Source organism: Parathielavia appendiculata, assembly GCF_033297405.1.
Source record: "Parathielavia appendiculata strain CBS 731.68 unplaced genomic scaffold N657scaffold_1, whole genome shotgun sequence".
Lineage (NCBI taxonomy): Eukaryota > Fungi > Ascomycota > Sordariomycetes > Sordariales > Chaetomiaceae > Parathielavia > Parathielavia appendiculata.
In genome coordinates this window covers 4,553,280-4,576,186 of record NW_026944220.1, presented here as the reverse complement: position 1 = coordinate 4,576,186, position 22,907 = coordinate 4,553,280, and the positions used below count along the sequence as shown (strand labels likewise).

At 58.2% G+C, this 22,907-nt stretch overlaps 8 protein-coding genes across 8 annotated transcripts; 2 read left to right on the top strand and 6 right to left on the bottom strand.

The window, feature by feature from the left end:
• Positions 1-234: 234 nt before the first annotated feature.
• N657DRAFT_90122 (uncharacterized protein) lies at positions 235-2,260 on the top strand. Its single transcript, XM_062797578.1, has 2 exons — positions 235-700; positions 752-2,260. Exons 1-2 carry the CDS (start codon positions 434-436, stop codon positions 1,946-1,948), a joined length of 1,464 nt encoding a protein of 487 aa, XP_062653435.1. The 5' UTR covers positions 235-433; the 3' UTR covers positions 1,949-2,260.
• A 312-nt stretch (positions 2,261-2,572) lies between these two features.
• Positions 2,573-5,828, bottom strand: N657DRAFT_668594 (uncharacterized protein; the record flags this gene model as incomplete). The annotated part of the gene is made up of 3 exons (XM_062795450.1): positions 3,664-5,828; positions 2,933-3,602; positions 2,573-2,842 (listed from the first exon to the last, which is right to left on the bottom strand). The coding sequence occupies exons 1-3, from the start codon at positions 5,391-5,393 to the stop codon at positions 2,573-2,575; spliced, it is 2,670 nt and encodes an 889-aa protein (XP_062653434.1). The 5' UTR covers positions 5,394-5,828.
• A 225-nt stretch (positions 5,829-6,053) lies between these two features.
• Positions 6,054-8,750, top strand: N657DRAFT_610234 (uncharacterized protein). The gene is made up of 2 exons (XM_062790323.1): positions 6,054-6,364; positions 6,441-8,750. The coding sequence occupies exons 1-2, from the start codon at positions 6,303-6,305 to the stop codon at positions 8,269-8,271; spliced, it is 1,893 nt and encodes a 630-aa protein (XP_062653433.1). The 5' UTR covers positions 6,054-6,302; the 3' UTR covers positions 8,272-8,750.
• A 76-nt stretch (positions 8,751-8,826) lies between these two features.
• N657DRAFT_660948 (uncharacterized protein) lies at positions 8,827-13,012 on the bottom strand (the record flags this gene model as incomplete). The annotated part of the gene is made up of 5 exons (XM_062795070.1): positions 12,694-13,012; positions 12,623-12,642; positions 10,766-12,589; positions 10,126-10,705; positions 8,827-10,092 (listed from the first exon to the last, which is right to left on the bottom strand). The coding sequence occupies exons 1-5, from the start codon at positions 12,814-12,816 to the stop codon at positions 8,827-8,829; spliced, it is 3,813 nt and encodes a 1,270-aa protein (XP_062653432.1). The 5' UTR covers positions 12,817-13,012.
• Positions 13,013-13,155: 143 nt separating this feature from the next.
• On the bottom strand, positions 13,156-15,827 carry N657DRAFT_640324 (amidase signature enzyme). Its single transcript, XM_062791946.1, has 6 exons — positions 15,301-15,827; positions 15,137-15,239; positions 14,564-15,071; positions 14,494-14,510; positions 14,322-14,442; positions 13,156-14,265 (listed from the first exon to the last, which is right to left on the bottom strand). Exons 1-6 carry the CDS (start codon positions 15,429-15,431, stop codon positions 13,298-13,300), a joined length of 1,848 nt encoding a protein of 615 aa, XP_062653431.1. The 5' UTR covers positions 15,432-15,827; the 3' UTR covers positions 13,156-13,297.
• Positions 15,828-17,065: 1,238 nt separating this feature from the next.
• N657DRAFT_630502 (uncharacterized protein) lies at positions 17,066-18,559 on the bottom strand (the record flags this gene model as incomplete). The annotated part of the gene is made up of 2 exons (XM_062790982.1): positions 17,066-17,928; positions 18,019-18,559. The coding sequence occupies 2 exons, from the start codon at positions 18,557-18,559 to the stop codon at positions 17,066-17,068; spliced, it is 1,404 nt and encodes a 467-aa protein (XP_062653430.1).
• A 95-nt stretch (positions 18,560-18,654) lies between these two features.
• On the bottom strand, positions 18,655-19,442 carry N657DRAFT_88982 (uncharacterized protein). The gene has a single exon (XM_062797577.1). The coding sequence runs from the start codon at positions 19,218-19,220 to the stop codon at positions 18,750-18,752; it is 471 nt and encodes a 156-aa protein (XP_062653429.1). The 5' UTR covers positions 19,221-19,442; the 3' UTR covers positions 18,655-18,749.
• Positions 19,443-21,210: 1,768 nt separating this feature from the next.
• On the bottom strand, positions 21,211-21,980 carry N657DRAFT_640320 (uncharacterized protein). Its single transcript, XM_062791945.1, has one exon. It carries the CDS (start codon positions 21,857-21,859, stop codon positions 21,563-21,565), a length of 297 nt encoding a protein of 98 aa, XP_062653428.1. The 5' UTR covers positions 21,860-21,980; the 3' UTR covers positions 21,211-21,562.
• Between the last annotated feature and the right edge of the window lie 927 nt (positions 21,981-22,907).

The following is a 22,907-nucleotide window of genomic DNA, read 5'->3' as shown; positions in this document are numbered from 1 at the left end:
GCCTTATGTCTCGGTGCAAGCTAAGAGTTAATTCGGGTAAGGCAGTGATAAACTCAAGTGCCAAAGATGGAACATTGGAAGCCCGACGGAAGTTAAGGTGCCTGGTGAATGAGGTACCTAACACAATAAGTACTGTAACTGACGAGTTATCGCAGTTGGCTTACCTTATCACAGATACCAGCTGAGCTACCCCACCATCACCCATACGTCAACCGCCAAGCACCGAAGATCCGTCGCATCACCAACCACCACCTGCCCCTACCAACCTTGCCGTTGAAGCTCCAGATCCCGACAATGTCCGATTGATTTGATTCATCTCAGCTTATGACCGAAACAAAACGCCGAAACAAACGCAGACAGCCGAGTAAACGCAGTGGATACAACACGATAGCATAGGCAGCACCGTCCTCTCGGTCGTCGTAAGCCGACAAAGATGGCGGTCCTCGACCAGGACAACTTCTCCAACATATCGTGGCATAGCGAGCAGAACCAGGACTCCCCTGGGCCGAGCACATCCGCATCTCGCGATCCCGCCCACAGCCCAAACTACTCGAATGACCGGCCCGATGGCCACAGGACAGGCAACGAGAGGGACCACGGCCACCCGGGCGGTGAGATCCTCGACTGTACCGTGTCGGAGCCGCACAAGGAAAACGACGGTACCAAAGACGCATATGTTTCGTATTTGATTACTACCAACGTACGCACCCCTAATAGATCGGTTTCAAGTGCTGCCGGCTGATTGCTCTAGACAACTTTCCCCTCCTTCCAGCGACCAACAACCTCGGTTCGCCGCCGCTTCACCGACTTCGTCTTTCTCTACAAGGTTCTCTGCCGCGAATATCAGGGGTGTGCGGTCCCGCCGCTCCCAGACAAGCAGCGCATGGAGTATGTTCGCGGCGACCGGTTTGGACCTGACTTCACCGCGCGCCGCGCCTACTCCCTGCAGCGCTTCCTCTCACGGCTCGCCTTGCACCCCGAGCTCCGCCGCGCCGGCATATTCCACACCTTCCTCGAGAGCCCCGACTGGAACGCCACCATGCGCAGCAGGGCAGGGCGGCTTGGCCCGGCCGGAGCAGGCGGCGAAAGTCTGGGCCAAAGCCCGGCCGCAGGCACCAGCACCGGGGGCGGCGGCGTGTTCGACTCGTTCGCAGACAGCTTCATGAACGCCTTCACCAAAGTACACAAGCCAGACCGGCGCTTCGTCGAAGTCAAGGAGAAGACCGACAAGCTCGACGAGGACCTCAACAACGTCGAAAAGGTGGTCGCCCGGGTCGCCCGCCGCGAAGCCGACCTCGAGACCGACTTCAAGGACCTCGCCGAGCAATTCCAAAAGCTCATCACGCTCGAACCAGGCGTCGAGTCGGCCGTGCACGCCTTCGCCGCATCCGTCGAGGACACCGCGGCCGGCCTGAAGAAACTCAAAGACCACACCGACCAGGACTACCTCTCCTCGCTGCGCGACATGGTCGCCTACAGCGGCGCGCTCAAAGCACTGCTCAAAGCGCGCGAGCAGAAACAGCTCGACTACGAGCAGCTCACCGAGTACCTCAACAAGGCGACGGCCGAGCGCGACGCGCTCGCGTCGGGCGGGCATGGCTATTCCTCCGGCGGACCGCTGGCCGGCGCGGGCGGGTTCATCCGGTCCAAGATTGAGGACGTGCGCGGGGTGGACCACGAGCAGGCGCGCCGCGACCGGCAGCGCAAGTTGGAGCTGAGGATCGACGAGCTCACGCGCGAGGTGGAGAACGCGCGGATGGAGTCGGATGAGTTCGGGGATCACGTCGTGAAAGAGGTTTCGAGCTTTGAGTGGATCAAGAGGGTCGAGTTCAAGCGGCAGTTTGGCGGGCTCGTGGACGCGCACATTGAATTTTACGGCGGTGTCATTGAGTCCTGGGAGGAGTACGTGCGCGAGATGGAGAGGGAGGGAGTCGTGCTGCCGGCTTAGGAGGCTATTGGATATGGGAAGGGCAAGGGCACGGAGAGGGCAAGGTGGGTGGTCATTGAAGATGAGAGGGAAATTTGATGTCGCCGCGGATGATGCGGAAGGGGAAGGTGAGTTTCAAGGGAATGGTCGCCGTCCAACGACGCCTCAACGGCGCGTCAACGGCGATTGAGCTGTCTGCGGGCATGGTCGAGAACTGGGATTGTGTTTGGAAGCAAGGACAGACGACAGGTTGAAATGAACATTAATCCTGGAACAAGTGAGGTCAGGGCAGCGAAGGGCGTTGTTGCTGGGCAGCTCCAAGCGGAAAAGACCACCTTTGTAAGCTTAGGATTTGGGGTTGGGGCGCTGGCATTGGTTTTGAACATCGGCTTAGACATGGCATTAGTTTGATTATCACATGACGCTCGCATGTGTAGCACCAGCCAGCCCGAGAAACACGCCCATGGAACGCTGGGCAGTGTGTGCACTGGAGACCTGCCGCGGCCAAGGCCATCCAAAACTCCAACATGATCTAGATGTTTAGAAGCAGATAAACACAGCCAAACCCATTCCCTAATCCAAGCCCAAACAGACAGACACTCGTCAACGAGACGCGAGACAAAGACCAACAGAAACGAAACGGCGCTAACGATTCCCACCCTGCAACGGTCTCGCCTCCCCACCCTCCTCCTCCTCGTCCTCATCATCCCCAACAACATGATGCCCCTCGGAATCATCACTGTCCCCCCTCCTCCGCTGCCCCGACACCTTCTCACTCATCCTGATCGGCGACCCACTCCCCTCCGACTCCGACGAGCCATCCCGATCCCGGTACTGTCTCACAGCAGCCGCCGCACCAACATCAGCATAATCATCACTATCCTCCTCCTCCTCCTCCTCCACCTCATCACCACTCTCCCCAGCAAAAGCATCATATAACTCCCCACCCCTCGTCTTCCTCCTCCCGCCACCACCACCACCGCGTCTCCCACCACCCTCTCTTACCCGGGTCCCAGCCCCGACACCAGCAGCGCCACCCTTCTCGGCATGCGAGGCCGCCAACCCCTCCGCCTCGTCGTCGTCGGCGTCGTCGTCGAGCAGCTCAAACTCGTAGTCATTCCTCGGGTTATTCCGCAGGCGCCTTCGCCGGGCTAGGTACAGGTAGACACCCAGCCCGGAGCAAAAGAGCACGATGAGGACAAGAGAGCCGTAGATCCAGACCTGGGTGGCCGCGCTGACACCAAAGGTGGGCAGGAAGGAGGGCAGCCAAGTCTTTGTGCCGTTTGAGGTGGAGGACGATCCGGCTGCTGCGGCAGGGGCGGTTGTTGTTGCTGTTTGTTCGTCGTCGTCCGACGGAGGGGTGGTGGTGGGGGTCGGTTTTGCGTTGACGGGGCGGTTGGGTTGGTCGGTTGGCACGACGTCGTCACTGTCGGCGGGCGGTGCGTCGTTGGATGGGATCGGGGTAATGGTGGTGAGGGTGGCCGGGAGGGAGGTGGTGGCGATTAGGGCGTGGTCATTGTCGTCTTCTTCGGTCGGCATGGGCAGGACCTTGGCCTGGGACGCGTCGCGCGCCTCGCCCCAAAGCTTGAGGTGCCAGTCGACAAATTTGCCGTTGAAGCGGTTGACGTTGGTGTCTTTGACGATGATGGTCCAGGTGCCGACGCCGGATTCGCCCCTGGGAAGCTTAGTTGGATGGATTTCTTGTGGGAAAGGGGTGAGGCGGGCCGGGAACTTACCAGTGAGCGACGCTCATGAAGGTCCAGTCGTCGTAGCCCTCGGTGGACTCGTCGTATTTGCGCGTGACAGACAGATGGCTGACAATTTTGTTTGGGCTGATCAGGTCGACACTGAGATCGCCACGCCGTCCATGCTCAATGTTCATGGTGACGGTGATGTGCTCGACTCGTTCCAAATTGGCCTCCTTGAGCATGTCCTCGGTGACCTCAAAGCCAACAGCAACGCCGTGGTCGCCCTGAGGGATGTCTTGGTTGACGTGGATCCAAGGGGAGTAGAACCACGCCTGGGGCTTCACCTTCTTCCACGTCCTGGCGGCCTCGACAATGGCGTAGCTATCCAGCTTGCCGTATCCGTAGGTATGGCTGAACTTCTTGCCAATGGTGGTGTCCTGCCAGTCGCCCGACTCAAGGTTGATGGGGAGGGCAGTGTCCATGGCAAGATACTGCATGTCTCGCCAAGTCAAGTCCGGTCGCACCTGCAGGACCAGGGCAAAAATGCCGGCCGCAAGGGGCGCGGCAGCCGAGGTTCCCCCATGGCTGCTGGAGCACGAGTTCTGGCCCACGTCGGTGGTGTGGATGGCGTCACCGCTGCCGCTCGAGTACGTGACAACCAGCCCAGCCGAACACTTTTCCGAGTAGTACGGGTGCTTGCCCATCCGGTCGATGGCACCAACCGTGATGCTGTAGATGCTGTTGGTGTAGCCGTCAAAATTGCAGTTGTCGTCATTTTGCGCGCCGTTACCGCTGGCGAAGACGTAGATGGAGCCCAGGCCGTTGCGGCCGTTCTGCACGGCGTTCAACATGGCACGCCGAATGAGGATACCAGGCGCGTCCATGCTCTTTCCGTCATCGGGCGGCCCCCAGGAGCAAGAATATATCAGGTTATGGTTGAAGTCGTAGTTCATAGCCACGGCTTCATCAGCATCACTGATCAGCTTGGACAGAATGCGCAGGCCGGCAATCTTGGAGTCGTATGCCACGCCAACACCGCAAACATTGTTCTTGACGGCCGATACCTCGCCGGCGCATCGGGTGCCGTGCTTGTCGTCTGACAGGCGAGGCCTCGGCTCGTCAGTTTTGTCGTTGAAGTCGTAGGAGCCCGCGGCGTAGTAATTCGCTCGGAGGTCATCGCTGTACATATCCAAACCGTCATCGACAATGGCGACCGTCGTGTTCTGGCCCGTGACACCCTGCAGCCAAACGCCCGTGACGTTCACGTCGTGGCCAAGCTCTACCGTGTTGAAGAGATGCCATTGTTCGTGGAAAATGGGGTCCGAGATTTGCAGCTGGCGGGCGATCTCTTTCTGCGCCTGGACGGCCGATGGCACTGCTTGATTCGTGGCCCTTGTCCCGCCGCCCAACTGTATCGGGACGCGTGGTTCTGGAATGATGCGCTTCTCCCATGGCTTCCGGAGCACCTGTTTCTCGGAAAAGAGCACACCGTCCAGAGCATGTCTCTCGCCGAGTGATCGCTTCCTTCGCCGGTTTGCCAATTCCCGCTTGACAACATCGTGTTCGGCCCGCTTTCCGGTAAAGATGTGGTGATCCTTGAGCTCTCCAAGGGGCCCCTCGTGGGACAGCCCCAGGCTCTTGGCTACTTCGTGGGGTGATGTGTCTGCGTCGAGATGGAGCACGTAGTAGTCGTTCGCCTCCCAATTTCGCGGGAGGACGTGGGAGGCTGTCGCGAAGGCGGCGAGGCCAAGGAGCGCCGCACCTGACCAGATCTTCATGATGTTGGAGGTTCAAGGGCTCGAGTCCTTCGTACGCCCGCTGTGGGAGAGTCCTTGTGACGGTGGCAGGTCGAAAAGAGAAGGTTAACCATGTACGGGTCGTTCAGCCAATAGCCAGATTGCTCAGTGTCAGAGTGTGTTCCTTTGTGCTTGTGTCTTTCCCGAGCGGCTCGCCGGGCCCAAGTCAGAGTCGAGACTGAAATCGTGTCGCAGGTTGTAACTCTGTGAGCCAGGCACCGTCTGTGGCAACTGCACTGGTTAAAAAGGAGGTCACGCCGTTTCAAAACTTGAAGATTGAGGAAATCAAGTAGAGAATGACTGCTGCACAGAAAAGCAGCGCTGGGAGAAACGATATGGAGCAAACAATCCACGTCTGCTCCAAAGACAACAATGGCCGGCCTTTGAAGCGAAAAGGTGGCCTTGCGAATCGCATTCGAGGCTGGCAGCCACGCTGCCTGCGGACCCTGAAGTCGCCAAGCTTCGTGCGGAAGGCGGCGTCGTAATCTGACATGGGGGATGCCGGTTCGTCAGCCCAAAGCGGGTCTGCATAAGCCATCATGGTCAGCCAATTGAACATTGATCCGCCCGCGATTGATTGAATGGATTACAGTATTGTCTGTTGGCGGCCATCTGATTATCACTCAGCAATTCAATGTAGGTAGGGTGTTGACGAAAACATAAATATTGATGAGCAAGAACTGGAAATCGCAGCTTAACTAACTATGTGGGCTGCAGCAATGGGACTCTCTTACGGATACTGGACTTCGAATGACATGTAACATTACATCCGGTTGCTCGAAATCCTGGGATTACTGGTAATCTGTAACTATCGTGGCCCCTTCTCAGACGCGCTCCTCCGCATCGCAGCACGCGACCAAGCTCACCCCACCAGTCACTAGTATCGCCGCGATGGAGATAGACACCGGCGACGACGTCCTGAGGAAGGCCGCCCTGGACGGGTCCATGGACTAGTGAGTCCTCCCATGACTCCATACCTTACAGGGTGCCAATTGCGCGGCCGCTGACATGAATGGGCGCATGCGACAGCTCGGCCTGGCCAGACCTGCTACCCACCGTTCTGGCACGCATCGAGAAGATCGCACACACCGAGTTTCCCATTCCCGCTGTCCCGCCTCCTCCTTGTCAACCCGCCCGACCTCCCTCCCCGCGCTTCCTCGCCCCGCTCCCTTCGTCAGACCCCTTCGAGGCGCCCGACCAGGCCGACAGCCCATCATCGCAAGGGACAAACAAGGAGAATGTCAATCCCTCTTCACCCTCAACTTCCAGAAATGCCGCCGCTACCACGAGCGCCGACCCGGCAGCCCCGGCCACACCCACCCTCCCTAAGCCTATCGCCGACATGCTCGACGAGATCCTATCAGTCCTGCGCACCAACTTTCCCCAGTACCCGCCCCACACCATACAGCGACTCTCTGAGCTAGTCCTCAGCCCGCGGCAGCACTACCGCAACCTGGTGCCTTACCTCCACGCCCTCGATCGTGTCGTCCACGTAACCAGCGGCGCCAATACCTACCCGCTCCCGCCAGCCGTCCCGGATGTCGGCGCCATGTCTCTGTTCGCAAACGGCGTGAGCGCCAGCGGCCCAGGCCGACTGTCCATCGACACGGCGGCCGCGAACAGTGTCGCGTCAGACGAGGCGCTCGGCGGTGCTCTGCTGACGCCAATCCCATGGCTAAGCGGACGAGCCAACGGGGCTGGCAGCGACGACGGCAGCGACGCCGGTAGCTCGTCCCCTTTATCAGCCGACCGGAACACCACCCATACCGCCCAGCAGGTCCAGCTCCGGCAGCAACAGCAGCAACAGCAGCAACAGCAGAGGCAAGGCGCCGGCCATCTCGATGGCCGCGTGCGGACAGAGAGCACCGAGTCGATTGAAGGCCCCAACGGCATTGGCAGCATCGAGACCGTCTCGGTATCTGTCAACGGCGTGCCGTCCACCGGCGCCGGATTCCCGCTGCTCACGCAGCGCAGCGTCACCCAGGGGGAGCTGCTGCGGCAGGAGCAACGCGCCGGTATAGTGCCCCTGAACCAGCTCACCCGGCAGCGGCAACAAGCGCAGGGCGCCGCCGCTGACTACGCAGCAGATGAGGAAGATGCCAGCATGGCCGAGGACGCCGGCGAGACAGACGACGAGTTCCCGCACGCCCGGGGACCTGAGGAAATCGGCCCCGCCGACACGGGCCCGCAGAGCGCGGCAGCTGCCAACATCATTGCTGGCGGCGGCGGCAGCCCGATGGATGTACAGGCCATTGACGTCGAGGCGGCCGTGGGGCGGAGGCTGGAATTCACTCCGTTTCAGCAGCAGCAACCACAACAACAACAGCAACAGGACGGAGTCATCCACAGCCCCGGCGGCGGAGAGACCTCCATCCCGCGAAGCCCCAAGCGCGAGGCAGCAGACAACCTCGAACCAGAGTCGCCCGCGAAGCGCAGAAAGGACGACGACGAGGCCGGCATGCAACAGGACCAAGACCAAAAGCAATCCAACACGAACCAGGAGGCGGATGAGGAGGAGGGGAGGAACGAATCCGCAGGCGGCATCACTCCATCAGCTTACGCCGGCTCCGAACCGTCGTCGAAACCCGACGCCGAAGGCGATCTCGACCTGCCTGACGCTACGACTACGACCACCGCCGCCAAAGCAACTCAATCCACAGACCCTGCCATCAACGAGGTGAATCTCGAACCCGAGGACACCTCCTCCGCCATCGCCGACGGTGACGATAAAGTCGACAAGGAGGAGATCAAGGGCGAGGATGGCGAGGTGAGGGCGGAACCTCTGCATGACGCGTCATCAGAACTGCCCACTGTCCCTCCCGGTGCGAGCGACGCTGGTGCCGAGAACCAGGGCAGTTAGTGGGTGGCTGTTTTTGAAACGGGTGAATTTGGCGCTGATGGTCTTTTGTCTTCTATTTTCTCTACGACAGCTAGCTTTCATGCTAAGGGCATAGTGGCTCCTGAAGCCTGGGAAGCACCTCAAGAATCGCCGCTCAGCGTGGTTGGGTTGAGGGGGGGGAGCAATGTCTCTATTTGATCATTGTATCTTGCTTTTCAGCGATTCCTTCTTTGGTCAAGGGTTAATGGTAGGCGGGAGTCGACTGGGTTCCGGTTGGTTCAGTCGTCGAGGCGTGGGAACCGCCTCACACTTGTCTTCGGTCTAAGGTATCGATCTGAGCTCGTTGGCGAATAGTATAGCATACCGAGCAACGGTATGGAATACTCCGGGAGAAGACTTCATAGTCATGGTATGTATTTCTTCGCCTTCGCCCAAAAACAAACAAGATGTCCCCGCCGAACACCTTCTCAGCAACCCAGAGCTTGTCTACAACCATCTAGGCCCTTAACTTTCGGCTGCCCGTGATGCCGTGCTTCAAGGCCAAAAAAAAAAAAAAAAAAACCTTGCCCTCTCCCCTTACTCCGATATTCTCGTAATGTTCTCCCTCACAATAACACTATTCTGCTTCTCGTCCCTCCTCACCCGGTAAAAGTCATCACAGAAATCGCTGCACTGCATATGCTTCAGAAACTCCTCGTCGTGCGTAATGACAATCAGCTGCAGATTGCTCTGCGACCTCCTCGCCTTGATGATGCCGTGCAAGCTCTCGGCTAAGCTGCGGATATTGTCGCTGTCCAAGTTCGTCGTCGGCTCGTCGAGCGCGATCAGCCCGCAGTTGACGCCAAACGACTCGGCCAGCGCGAGCCGGATGATGATGCTGGCGAGCACCTTCTGGCCGGCGCTGCACCGGCCCCGCATGTCCATCTCGGTGTCGCCCTTGACCATGGACACGCGGTAGTTGTAGGTGCGCTTCCCCGTGCCCGTGCCAGCGCCCGATCCCTCCACGTCGGACCGGATCTGGATCGTGTCGATGTCGGTGCCCTGGTACGTGCTCTGCCACAGCTCGCCAATGGTGCGGTTAATCTCCTCCATCTTGAGCGAGTGGTACCGCATGATGGCGAGGTCCACCGTTGCGGTGGCGCGCGCTAGATCGTCGAGGGCCGCCTTGGTCGTCTCAACCCGGATGTGGGACTCCTTGTACTTGGCCCTGGCGTCCTTGAGGTCGATGTCGTATTCTTGGGCGAGGCGTTTGAGCTCTTCGTCCTTGGCCGTTATGGTGGCTACGATGCGCGTCTCATCCGACGCGAGCTTGTTGTGTCGGGATTCGAGGTAGCGTGCCTCTTTCATGAGACGGTCGTAGTCTTCCTGCGCGTTCCGCGACTCGAGCTCTTCGATCTCCTGCTCGAGGGCATCGCGTTCGCGGAGATTTTTGCGGTATGTCAGGTTGTCGGAAATGTTTCGCTTCTTTGCGTCGCTGTTGTCGATTTCCTTGTTCAGTTTGTTGATCTGAACCGTCAGGTCTTTCATCTCGCTCTCCAGGTTGGCGATTGCGGCTTCTAAGCTGGCAATGGCACGCTGGTTCGAGGCCAGGTTGGAAGGTCCGCCGCGATTGAGGTACTCCTGGATCTCGCTGTTGATCATCTTGAGCTCACTGGCCGTCATGCTGATGGCATCCCGCTCCTCTGCGACCTTCTGCTCCTTGGTCCGCCCTTGCTGCCGAGCTTCATCCAGGGCCGCACGAGCGCTTGCGATTTCGGGCTCCAGCCGTTCCACCTCCTTATCGGTCTCCTGGATGGTGGATCGCAGCTGGCTTTGCTCCTCCTTGTATCGCCGAATGGATTCCTGCAGGCTCTTCTTCCGTTCCAACTGCTGAACCGAATTGCTGATCTTGTGCCTCAGCTCAAGCCTCTCCACCTCGAGCTGCCCAACTAAGTCCTTCAACCGCTGCCTCTCGGTATTTAGCTTGCTGAGCTTGGTCTGGGCAACCCTCGTCTGCTCCGCGCAAGTGGTTTGCTCCTCGTTGATCTCATCCGGGCTCCGCATAGTGATGCTGGACGACTGCTGCGACCTCTCGACCTGCCTCTCGGCGTCGACAATATCCTTGTGAGTCTGAGAAATCTTTAGGACGTTCTTGTTCAACACCTCGATCTCTTGCCGCTTGTCCTCGGCCTCTCTGAAAGCCAGGTCTTGGTCCTCCAGGCGGCGAATCAGCTCCTCCCTTTGGATGGAAGCCGAGTCGATCTCCTTGCTCAGTGAAGGGAGCTCTGCCTCGAGCCGCAGGAATGAATCGTACTGGGAGCGTACAGCCTTGAGAATCTTAATTTGCTCCGTGAAGTGGGCTTGGTCCTCCATCAGCTCCTGCTTGTCCTCATCGTTGAGCTTCTTTGCGATCTTGGCGATGAGTTTCGACCTTGCGGCGGGCTGGTCCTTGAAATCGCGTTCACAATAGTAACATCTGTTGAAGCGTTCTGCCCGGTCTTTGATGCTGGCATAGTGCTTCTTCATCTCGTCGTACAGCTTGAGGTCCGTTTCGGTTTGGCTCAGCTCTGCCTCGATGGTCTCCATCTCCTTTGTGTAGTCCTCAATGGGCGGTGAGTCGGGATCCCTCACATCCTTCAACGCCTTGGTCACGGCGCGCTTGCAACTCTCCTTCTCTGAAACCAGCTTGTTATGCCGCTCCCGCGCGTTGGAGAGCTTGTACTCGACTTGCTTCAGCTCCTGCTGCGTGGCATCCTTCTGCTTCCTGCGCTCAGCAACGACAGCGTTCTGGCTCTTGAGGGCGTTCTGGAACTCGGCTTCGACTGTCTCTGGCTGCCAGTCGTCCCCAAGTAACGCAGAGAGCTGTTCGTTCCATGTGTTCCTGAGAATCTCCAGGTCACGCCGCCGTTCAGTCAATTGCTTCTTCCGTAGGTTAAGCTGGGCTTGCTCGGACGCTAGCCTGGTGCACTCGACGAGCTCTCGGGCGAGTTTGGCAGACTGCGCTTCCAGAGCCCAAATGTCGTCATTCGCTTTCTTGATTTGGGCGTCCAAGTCTGCCCCTTGCTCCTCCGCTTTTGCTGACTCTATCCTGGCCTCAAGCTCTTTCATCTCGGTGCGCAGCACAGCCTCTGCGCCGTCATCGATGTCTATGCTGCTGAGCTCGCCCTGGAGAGTAGCGGACTCCTTTCCGATTGTCATGATGCGTTGCTTCGCTGATGCGCGGTCCCGAATCAGCGATGCCTTGCGGCTTTCGCGGTCTGCGACGACAGCAGCCTTCTTGTCGAGCTCGTCGGCATTGTCACGCTGGAGGCGCTCCAGTTCGCGCTTCTTGTCGTTCAGGATCTTCTGGATGCGCTCGTTGAAAGCGGCGATCTTCCGATCATCCAAGTCCCCATCGTAACCTCGGATCTCGTGGCGCGTGGCTGCCTCGCGAATCATGCGGTCCCGGGTGATGAGCTGGCGCTCGTACTTGTCCTTGTCGGACTGGTGCTTGCCCTGCTCGGCAGCTTTGGCGGTGTGCTTCTCTCTGGATGACTTGAGCTCGACCTGGAGCTCATGGAATTGCGCGGCCTTTCTATCCCTGTCGGCGACGGTCCTCTCTATGACGTGCTCGTATTGGTCCAGGACGCCTCTCAGGAACTCGTCCGATTCAGGTAGCTCTTGGATGCGACTGCCCAGTTCCTCAATCGCTTCCCTTTTGTACTCGAGCTTCTCGGTCTTGGCACGAAGATCGTTCACGATCTTCAGGAAGCTGTTGGCCTGGTCGTGCTTCTCTTTGATTCTGGCTTTCTCCTCGTCCATTTCCCGCTCGATCTCCTCCAGCTTATCGTGGCCCTCCTGGATTTCTCTGGCTATTCCGCTCATGAGCTTGTCGACCTTGTCCGCTCTCTCCTTGTTGGCCTTGTCCTGAGCCTCCCGTAGCTTCAACTCCCGCAGCTGCTCCCCATAATTCTTGCGGAGGCTCTTGATATTATCGATAACCTTTGTGAACTTCATGGCCTCGAAGATCTCGTCAAACCGCTTTTTGAGGGCGGACGGCTCGCTCATGGGCCACAGCGAGTCTTCTTGGTGACAGAAGATGACGGAATCCAGGACAGCTGGCGACACACCCAACTTCTCGGGGACCAGCTTATCGAGTTCCATAACCCGAGTGGAGATAACATGGCGTTCCCCGTTATTTCGCAGCAGCAGGCTGCCCTCCAGCGTCTTCTGTGATCTCGTGTTCTTCTTGACGAGGAGCTGCACGTTTCGAGTGATGACATAGGACTCTCCGATGGTAGATCGAAACGAAACCTTGACTTGGGCGCGCACGTCTTTCTCGCCGGCTAATGTTGGGTCGTGGATAAAGGCGCCTCCCTTGCTGTTTGGTGGGAGTTCGCCGGTGGTGGCATACTTGAGACACTCGATGATGGTCTACAGACGTCAGTAGAGCCGTCGGCATCAGCCCAGCTTCCGAAAACGCACTGTTTTCCCCGAGCCGTTATAGCCCACGATCAGGGTTAGTGGGCTGTTGAATGCGATAGTCTCCTGGTGCTGCGGCCCGAAGGAGCGCACACCGAGGATGGAAAGCTTCTCAATCCTAGACATGGCGATGGTGATCAGGGCAGCCCACAGCCGGGTCGACCAATCTATCCCATGAATGCGCTCGAGCAGTTGAGGTATGGTCGCGGTGCCGTCAATACAATCCTAAATGGTTCATAAGCCGATATTACTTAGAAATCGCCTGGCGTCTGCAAAGACGTTGTATGAGCGGTTGAACCGGCGTTTGCTGGGCAGGACGCGTGGTCGTCGCGGTTCCGGGAATGGAGGCGAGGGGAGAGTCGCGCTCTCACGGGACATGCTAGGCAGCCAAAGTGGGTCTCGGCTGGGCCACATGAGAACCCTTGCGGCCAGCTGCCTGCATTCGATATCACCTTTTCATTCAAACGCATCATTGTTATCAATATACCACAGATTAACCACGAGACCCTTATAGTAGTGAAGTTACATGTGCTGAAACACAATTGAGACCTTACACCCTGCTGCAACAAACCAACACGACAAATCCAAATTCTCAGAACATCCGCCTTCACCACTCCCTCATTTCTCCAACTTTCTTGCCCACCCCAGCCTTTCCCTTCGCCATTCCAACAACATCCGCCCACTCCTCCGGCCTCCTCCGTCCGCCAGGATACATCTCATTCAAGAACCTCTCCCTCTCCCCCGCAAAACCCAGCAACTGCTCCTCAGCGCCCCACTCCCCCATGGCCATCAGCCCAACAGGCAGCATCCCCTCCCCCTGCCGGGGCTCGACATAACCCGCCGGAAAGCTCAGGGCAGGGCAGCCACTTGTGTTAGCCAGCCACGCGAACCGCATACTAGCAATCGACAGATTCCCCTCGCTGCACCCGTACTTCTCATCACCCGGCGCGATGGGCCAGCCGGGCATGGGCGTCGTGGGCGTGAGGATCAGCATGCCCGGATACGTGTCGAAGAGGAAGGCCAGGTGTGACATGACTACCTGGCGTATCTGGCCGTAGCGGAGGTAGTCGATGGCCGGGGTCTGGGATCCCGTGGCGACGAGGATGCGGTTGGGGTAGTTGAGCGGGCGGAGGTAGGTTGACGGGGAAGGGGCGGAGCGGTTGCGGGCGTCGGAGGCGGCTTCGGTGAGGCAGGTTGCTGCGTGCGCGACTTGGCCCTGGTGGAGGAAGGGGAGTCTGATGTTGATCGGTTCGTAGTTGTGGGTTGTGGTGAGGTGGGCGAGTGTCTGGTTGAAGATGGCCTGAACGTCGGGGGAGGCGGTGGCAATCCACTCGCGGCAGATGCCGAGGTACTTTTTGGCGGAGGGGTCGGGGGGGGTCGACACGGCGAGCAGGTTCTGGGCCGGGTCGTCGGGGTTGGGCTGCGCCATGAGTCGGTAGGCAATGGTTAAGTCTGCGGCGGTGGCAGCCATGGGTCCGATGACGCACATGGACGAACTCATGCCGCACATCCTGTTGTGAGTCGGCTTGAGGCCGTAGACGCCGCAGAAGGCGGGCGGGATGCGAGCGCTGCCGCCTGGGGAAGAACGCATGTCAGTAATGCAATACGTGGATCTGATCGTCATCACCCACCTGCATCGGTTCCCACGGCGATGGGGACAATCCCACCGCTGAGGGCGGATCCTGCCCCTGACGACGACCCGCCCGGATAGTACGACTTGTTGTACCAGTTTGTGGCCGTTCCGATGGAAGGCTAACAAACGTCAGTTCTCTCCCAATAACACCCAAGCGAGCCCAGACGTACATTGCACCCCGTGGTATCTGGTAACCCGTCAGCGAACAGGACCCCTTCATCAACGGAGCGTAAAACTTACCCATGCCAATCTCATGCTGGTTCATTTTCCCCATCATAATCCCCCCGGCTTCCTCCAACTTCACCACCGGCCACGCCGTCGCCTCGCACGGCTTCTTGAAATACGCGTGGTCCTGGCCCGCCCTCATCCCCATGGTCGACACAAACCCCTTCACAGAAACATCATCCTTCACACCAAACGGCACACCGTCCAGAATCCCCAGCGGCCTGCCCGCCTTCCACCGCTCCGTCGACGCCCTCGCCGCAGCCAGCACAGCATCAACATCCGTCTGCGTCCACGCCACCGCATACTCGGATCTCGGCGTGACGTCCCGCCGAACGAGCGGCAGAAGCGCCTCGGCCACCTGCAGCGGCGTCGCTGCGCCGGACCGGTAGAGCGCATGGTAGTCGGCCGCCGAGTAGAACCGCCCCGGGAGGTCGGCCGGCTGCGGGGTCTGCAGGTCCGGCGTGAGCTCGAGCATGCCGACGGCGGTTGGGGAGCTGGGGTCTTCGAGGGGGATGACGTTGGGCTGGGAATCGTCAGTATGAAGCCGTTCAACAGGTATGGGATGGGTGGGCGAGTGTAGAGCATTACTGTTAGCCGAAACGCCACGCCCTCTAGGTCGGGGATGAACTTGGCCTGGCCGAATTTTGCGTTTCTCCAGAGCAGCTTCTGAAGCCATTCCGCGTGCTGGACTCTGGGAGAGGTTAGTTGGTTGTGCGATTATGATGTCGTTCTGGTCGGCAGATGAGACTTACATCACAGACGCAATCGCGATTGGCAGTCCGCGCAAGGCAGGGTTTTTGTCTTGCTCGAGCTGGTATTCGAGGGCAGAGGCAGGCGCCTGTCTGGCGCCGGGGTAGTTGGCGAACCGACGGTTGGGACTCATGGTGCTGGACACACGGGAAGGCGCTTGGTTCCAAATCACCGACTAATTCTGTCAAGTTGTGAAAGTGACTGGCTTGCTGGATCTCGCTCGAGGATGATCAGACAAAGAAGACGGTCAACAACGGCGTTGCACAAAACCACAGCTCATTTTCTCAGCCGTCGGGTGTGTTGTGTATTTGGCAAGTGCCGGTGTTTTCCAGCCAGGAAATCGAGCTCTTGGCATTTGTTGACTACAGCCAAAGTCAATTCGTCCCGAGTCTGAGCTGGCTGGTGAAACGATGAATAGTGAACATTCAAGCATCAGTAGCACAAGGATGGATCGAGAGTTCCAAGTTCACACCTTTGGAGTGTCCATTGGCCGGGATTGCCGGAGTTCTTATGGCGTTGTACCTCGGCAGACAGGGGGCCAGGGGTATGTTTTGGAACAATAAAGAGAGGAGCTTGGTAAGGGAGTCTACGTTTACTACGTCTGATAGGAGTAGTCTTGATGAAAAAACAGAGCAGTGTTGAATGGCAGACAAAGGCAACAGGGAATAGTCCAAAAGGAGCCGGTCAAAGGAGGAACAAAGTCTAAGCCATCCTCATGCCTTACGTCGGTTCCGGAGTGCACACTCCACATGGGCATTACATTCAGCACCATCACTGCGTTCCAGGGAGCAATGCCAGATAGATTCTTAGTCTACCTGCCACGAGGCAGTCTGAATGATCGCCTCCACGTGGAATCATCCACGGTGGAGAGCTCCGCCCAATGTCCAGTCCAACCCCACAGCCAGCCGATGCCCACCGATGACCCGTGAACGAAAGCGAGAATAGAAAACTGCAACGGGCAGAACAAGGAGGTTTCATCCATAAACCTCGCCCCAGTCCAGCCCGATCCAGTGCCAACCCATCCAAGTCCAGGATAGCCGTTCTTTCAGTCGAGCCTCTAAATCCCAATCCAGAAAGAAACACCAAAGGCTGAGCCATGGTAACGTTCCCGTTCGCAACCTTCCCCTCCCAATGCAGAGGGATAGAGGAGAAAGATACCCAGGTACTGAACTGATCCGAACCGACTCAAATCCGAGGGGGGAGCATGCCAATGCCCACAGCCAGACCAGAAAACGACTGTTAAGAGTGGTGGGGTAAACATGCCGAAAAGGAATAGAGAATAAGAAAAGAACCGAATCACAACCCGACCCCCCATAAACGCCTCGCAAAAATGCGGATGTGAAGAGACCCGGATAAAAAGAGACCAGCCTCCGGTCCCTTCCTGAAAAAAGAGGAACCCAGCCCATTGAACGCCTTGAAAAAGCAGCTCCAGATGCCGCGGCTGTGCTGCGCTGTTATTTCCCTTTGTATCTCTGTTGCCGGGAGAAATGTGTGGATGATGCGGGTGAAACGCTGCGGGCAGCTCGGTTTCGTAGAGTCACCCAGCCCAGTGAGGCTGATCCAGTCGAGGACAGTTCGATTATGTGATAATGTCGGGTAGGTAGGCGTTTTCGGACGGTCAATTCAATATTTCCGGTTTTGGTAGGCGTGAAGAGTGAGTCAACAGTCTCAGCTTGTCTTACTCTCCCTTAGGCTTGGTCCTGTTAACCCAAACCCCTAACTCCGACGACTCTCGCAACGCTCATGGATCGACCCCCGCGGAACTACCTACCGCGCGCTCAACCGGAGCAGTTTCGTCCTCAACCAGAGGAGGAAGCCTTGCCAGTACCCCTGGGTCTTTCGCTTGGCACCGCTGCCCCTCCGCGGCCGAGTGTGCTCAAAGTGCACGTCGTCCACCGTGACGCCAAACGCAGGCGGCGTCTCGAGCGACACGCTCTCGTACCTGCGAGCGGCAAACCCCATCTGCTTCTCGGCCTTGGTCACGTTCGCGGTGGGAGAGTCGGTGTGCCTGCGGCCGACGATCCCAACCCCAACGCTGCTGGCGCTGGGAGGCGAGTGCACACCGAGGATGCCGCCCTTGGATGGCCTCGCACCGGGCTCCGAGACGGTCGACAGGCCCGTGTTGGTTTTCTTGCGGTTCGACGTGCGGCTGGTGGGGAGCTCGCCCTTTTCGATGCGAGCGGCCATCTTGGTGTCGCGGCGCTCGCGCTTGCGGATCATCTCGCGGTCGTACTTTTCTTCCTTGACGCGCTCGCGCTCCTCAAACTTGCGCCGGGCAGCGCGAATGTTCTCGACACGCGTGGCCGTGTCGACCTCGGAGCGGCTGCGGAGGCGGGGGAATCCGGCTGCGGCCATCTCGAGCGATGTTCGCAGGGGAGACATTTGCGATTGTTGTTTTTCTTGTTGATATTGTTGTTGTGAAACGATGACGCTGCCGGCGCCCAGGCTTCCTGTGGGCGAGTCGAGAGTGCCAGTGAGACTGACGCTGAGGTTGTGGGAATCGAGAAGGAGGTCGGAATGGCTGGCACTGGGAAGACTGCCGTGTGCAAAACGCGACGATGTGGCTGTGGTGCCAGAAATCGAGCGGCCAGTGTTTATGCGGAGAGAAGGCGGCTTTGACGCGGTAAGTTCTGGGGGATACGATAAGGTGCGCTGACTGTTTAATGACGGCCTCCGGAGGTTTAACTGTGAGATGCAAGCTGACGCGGGTGGTGCATGACCATGAGCAAGCATATGCGGGTGCGGATAAGTAGTGGCGTTGATGTCAAAGCCGTCGTCGTCCTCGTTCTCGGTAATGGTGGGCGAGCAGTCCCTCCCATTATCGAATGACGCGAGCGAGTTGGCATAAGACAGCGGCGGCGTCGAGGTACGTGGTGTTTGCGCAAAAGGATGCACAAAAGCACCACCACGGGGTCCGCTGCCCGCCGATGTCTGCGACGCAGAGCGGCCATGTTGAAACTTGAGGTTTCCTGCCCGGATGCCACTTCCTCCGCCAGCACCTGCACTCGCGCCGTCACCTGCCCCGAAGCCTGCAGCAGCCACCCCAGCACTGACGTCTCTCGCCTGCCCTGCATAACCAAGACCTTCGTCCCACCCGTCTACTTCCAGCTGCTCGACCTGCTGCTCATCCCACCCCCGATCCAAATCCAGCGAGTTCTTCTCCGAATGCGACAGCTTCTTCAATATCGGCTTGACCACAATCCCCTTTGCCTTGACAATCTTTTTCGCCGGCCCGCCCGAGTGAACACCAAGCGACGCCATGCCGAGAATCTACCCTAGCGGCTCAACCAGAGAGGCAGGATGACTTGAGATGCCAAACCGGCGGGATGGACACACGGAAGGTCAACGGCCGAGGAGATAGCCCCTAGCGAGTTTCGGCGCTGTCGCCGTGTCAGGCGCGACACGACGAGCGGGAAATCGAGACGGCCACCGGGTTCGTTATGAAGAGCATTTAAAAGAGCATTGGCAGCACCGCACCAGTGAGAGGATTATCGAGGTATTCTCGTCGCCGCGCTGGCCCAGCAACGATCCGACAGAAAGCCCGAGACACGCAAGAAATGCAACACGATGTGATGAGGTCGGAGCACAACACAGCAGGCGGATCCGATCTGCAATTTTCGAATTTGGTCGTGGTCAAGAACGAGGAACCCGAGCAGCGATGGAGATGGGCCGGGCAATTGAAGGAAGCGATCAGAGGCTGGCCGGCTCGCCGGAAACAAAGAGCGCTACCGATGTCGTTGGCGTGAGGAACAGATGTTAGGTGGTGGGATGACGAACCCAGAACAGCGAAACAGAATGTTTTTGCAACGAGACACCGACATCGACGCAGTTCCGTCCACCGCTCACCACCCACTCGGCCGGATCGACGAACGAACCACACCGATTTCAGCCTCATTCCCTTGCGCCCACTGGCACCAAGCATGTGCGACTGTGGGGAGGAGGAGGGGTCGGCCAGGGTGCCTTGCCGGGGGCTTTTGGGTGTGCTGTGCGGGGGCTTTGGAAGCGGCGTGTCCAGTGAGCGGCCTGCAGCGACCGCGTTCGTCAGCCACACGCAACCCCCTGGCACGCGTCTGGAGATTGGTCCGACGGCGGGGAGCTGAGAAAGGCTGAGCTGACTACGACGGAATTGGGTGCGAAGAGGAGGCCGGAAAAATGGCCAACCAAAAACATCACCAACACCACGGATGCAGGGCGTACAAATCTGACTGACCGGAGCCGGTTGCGTTTGAAAAACCTTTATTGTTTTTGTTGTGGTTGTGGCCCGGCAACAGATCACTCGATTTCAGCGCGGAGTTTTCGCGACCAGACCGGCGGTCAAGACGCCCATGCCCCGGTTCCTTCAACTGGAGATAGCGCGAGCCGGGTGCAGCGATCCTGATCTGAAGGTGGGCACCACACCCGAGACTTCGAAGCCGTTCCGTCCGTTCAACATCGCAGCTCCTCACTTGACATTCGCATTCAATCTCCTGCCTTTCGATTCAGCATTCCTGTTTGAGATCCGTCTCTGCGGCAACAGTACGAATGCGGATGTGACAAGAGGGCCAGACGCCCAAATCCATTTCTGATCCGCTTGCGTTTCGACGAGGAGAGGAAGGTGGACGAGTTGAGCTTGGGGCCATGGCAAAGTCCAAGACCGTAGAGGGCCTCGGCCGGCCCAGCCGGCGCCCCTCTCTCGATTCGCCCGTTTTCCGAGTGCCCTAATGGCTTTGGTTTGCTCCGCCGCCGAGCGGCGAACTTGATACAGTAGTTACCCCGCGTTTATTGTTTTGTGTCTTGGACGCCTGCCCGTTTACCGACTCACCGAGTACCAGAGAAGCGATGCATTACCTTGTTTTCTCAGACTTCGTTTTGCTCCTCTTTCGCAGTCAAAAGCCTACGGTATATGTCGAGCACAGGGTCCTGCCTGTCATGTCTCGTCGCGTTGCCTATCATCTGATGTTCACTGGACCAGAAAAAGCTGGCCCACGCCAGAGCTATTGGTCCCATCTTTCCTCTTGTTAGCGGGGCGAGCCGGAATCCCCGGGTGGGCTCCAGGAGGGCGGTAGGTGGGGTTCACGGAAAGGCGGTGGCAGGCTTTCACGGAACCCGAGGCAACGGCCAAAAGTAGTAAGCCGTTCTTGTTGATTCTTTCCAAAACAACAACTTGGTCTGTAGATGTCTGTCGGTGATAATGAAGGACGCTAAGTCCAAGGGGAATAGCTATTGTAGGCCTTGAAGTCCGAAGTAGTTGTTCGGCCGCCACTTACGACGGTACCTCCCCTCTTGTCACATGGCTGCACGCCCGAGATAACAGAGATCTGCTATGATTATGGAAGAGATAAGGGATCTGTGGCCTGTTAAGGCGGCCGGTTCTCGCTTGTCCTGTATATGGTTCGTGGAAGGCTCATGATGAGCCTTGCTTCCTGGGCAGGCTTGATCCGACCAGTGAAGCACTGCAGCTCGCTCAACTGCAGTGATGTGAGATGGAAGTGAGGGAAGAGAAGTGTGATGATGAGCCGAGATGTCCGAAGGCACGACATGTTTGTATGCCTAAGGCTGGGCAGCGACATGTCTAGGAATACAAGGGCGACATCTTGACTGGAAGCAATAACCTGTCCCTGCACTGGCATTCTTGCGAAGCTGCTTAGCCTTGACGGTGCTTTATTTGACTGAGCGGCATGTATGGACAACACCATTGAAACAACCAAAACTTGATTCCCTGAGTCACAGTTCTTCCGCTGACCTCGGATCTCTAAAAACAGATTGACCGCCAATGGTAGTACCTAGACCTAAAAACCCATAGTCAGAGAGTTGCTTTTGTGAAAGCCCAGAGTGTGCCAAGAAGAGTGTAGCGCAGCTGAGGAGTTCAGTCAGGCCCGTTCAACAGCGTTGAGCAGCAAATGCTGATAAGGCAATGCATAAAGAAGCGGACGGCTCCGAGAGAACCTATTGCTCATCATAACTCGATCTGTATTTCGGATGTTCAGGTCCCGGACACTCCAATCAACCTCAGCCTGCCCAACGGCCAGCGACGAGACCCTGCGTGTCCTTTCCAGACCCCGTGGAAGGCAGACCAGTGCCGAGAGGCAGACCACGCCCTAGATTGCAAGAAGGGAGTGATTCTGGAAGGAAGCGGGGTTATCAGAGCGCGGCAAAACCGCAGCAAGGAGAAACGTCTAGAGAAAATCTGAGTGGTCATCTCGACCGTTGTCTTCTTAGCGGCCGGAAGGATTCAACCCCATCGACAGGGTAAAACCAAGGAAAGGACCGCTCCGTCTCGCCAACCTACTCGCCCTTCAGCGCCACATGTCCGCTGGCGTGTGTGTAGAGGCTGGCACAGCGGCGGCTGAGTAGCCGCCCTGCTCCTCGTCCGAACGCGGACCCGGTTCCCAGTCCGAACTTTCCAGCCGGTGCAGGGTCGGTACTCGGCGAAGAAGCGAGTGGGCTGATCCGTGTGGATGGGCATGCTGCAGCACGATACCATCTGTTCACCCCCGGTGCTGTGGCGTGTCGTGACAGAGGGACTCGGGCCTGGCAGCCGTAACGACTCCGCATCCCCGGGGCGGCTTGTGACGCCACCATGGTCGATTGGTGTTGGAGAAGGCCATTGTCGCCAGTCAGACCTTTAGGACAGCACCAAGCAGGACCCTGCAGCGGCACCCTCAGAGCAGACGGGAAGTCTGATCGACGTCGTGGGCAGAATCGGGGTAGTCATCGAGGTTGATTCTGGCGGTTCTCCTTTCGTACCCTGTTGAGCCGGGGCTTCTTGTGACGATAGAGAAATAACGACAGCGACTTCTGCATTATTTGTTCGAGTTATCGATGTACCCCATGGCCTTCCGGACCTCCCAGTTGCGCCGTGACACCTCAGCCAGACTCCGCTCTCGACGTAGCGTAGTGGGGTGTACCCTCATGTACCTTATGGCCTCGTAACTCCATCACGAACCCCATCAAGCGTGTGACTTATCGCCTTCCCTTCAAATACTGGCTTCACCCGGGGGGCTGAAACCCACAGAAGGCGGGGTGCCCTGTTCGAAGCGCCAGGCCCAATAATCGAAACCGATGCAGGGGACTCAGGTGGCGATCCGCATCCCGCAGCTCTCAAAGAAAGAGTTGTGACAGAGGCAGGCGTGCCGAGACATGCGAGCCCAAATGGCCGGGATGGTTAGACGGCGCTCAAATTCCAAATTGCGAAGGCTCTAGCCAACAGCAGAAGATAGGCCATAGTCCTGCCGGTGTGGGTATAGTGCTAGCTCCGTAAGTAACTTCAGCTTTTGTCATAAGAAGGTCCTGCCCATGTGGGTATTGGAGAGCATCGTGGAGGCGTGGGTCCTATAATGCGTTGTCACCTCTTTTTGAGGCGCAACTACACGACAGGGAGACTGTCCGTTTTCGCCACGGTGAGGCCGTCCTATTATTCCCTCTCAGTTGCGCTTCCGAGTGCGAGGGCCGCGCCCGTGGCCACTCGGTAACGGACTGGTAGAGGGAGGCGGCACTTGCCACAGGACGGAGATTTCAGAATACAAGCAGACCCGTCGAGGCTGTCTGTCCGCTTCAGAGACTGTCTTGAATGGAGCGACATGAGCACGCGGTGAAGTCTCGGCCGGTGGCCGGGCGACGGAAATGTCCC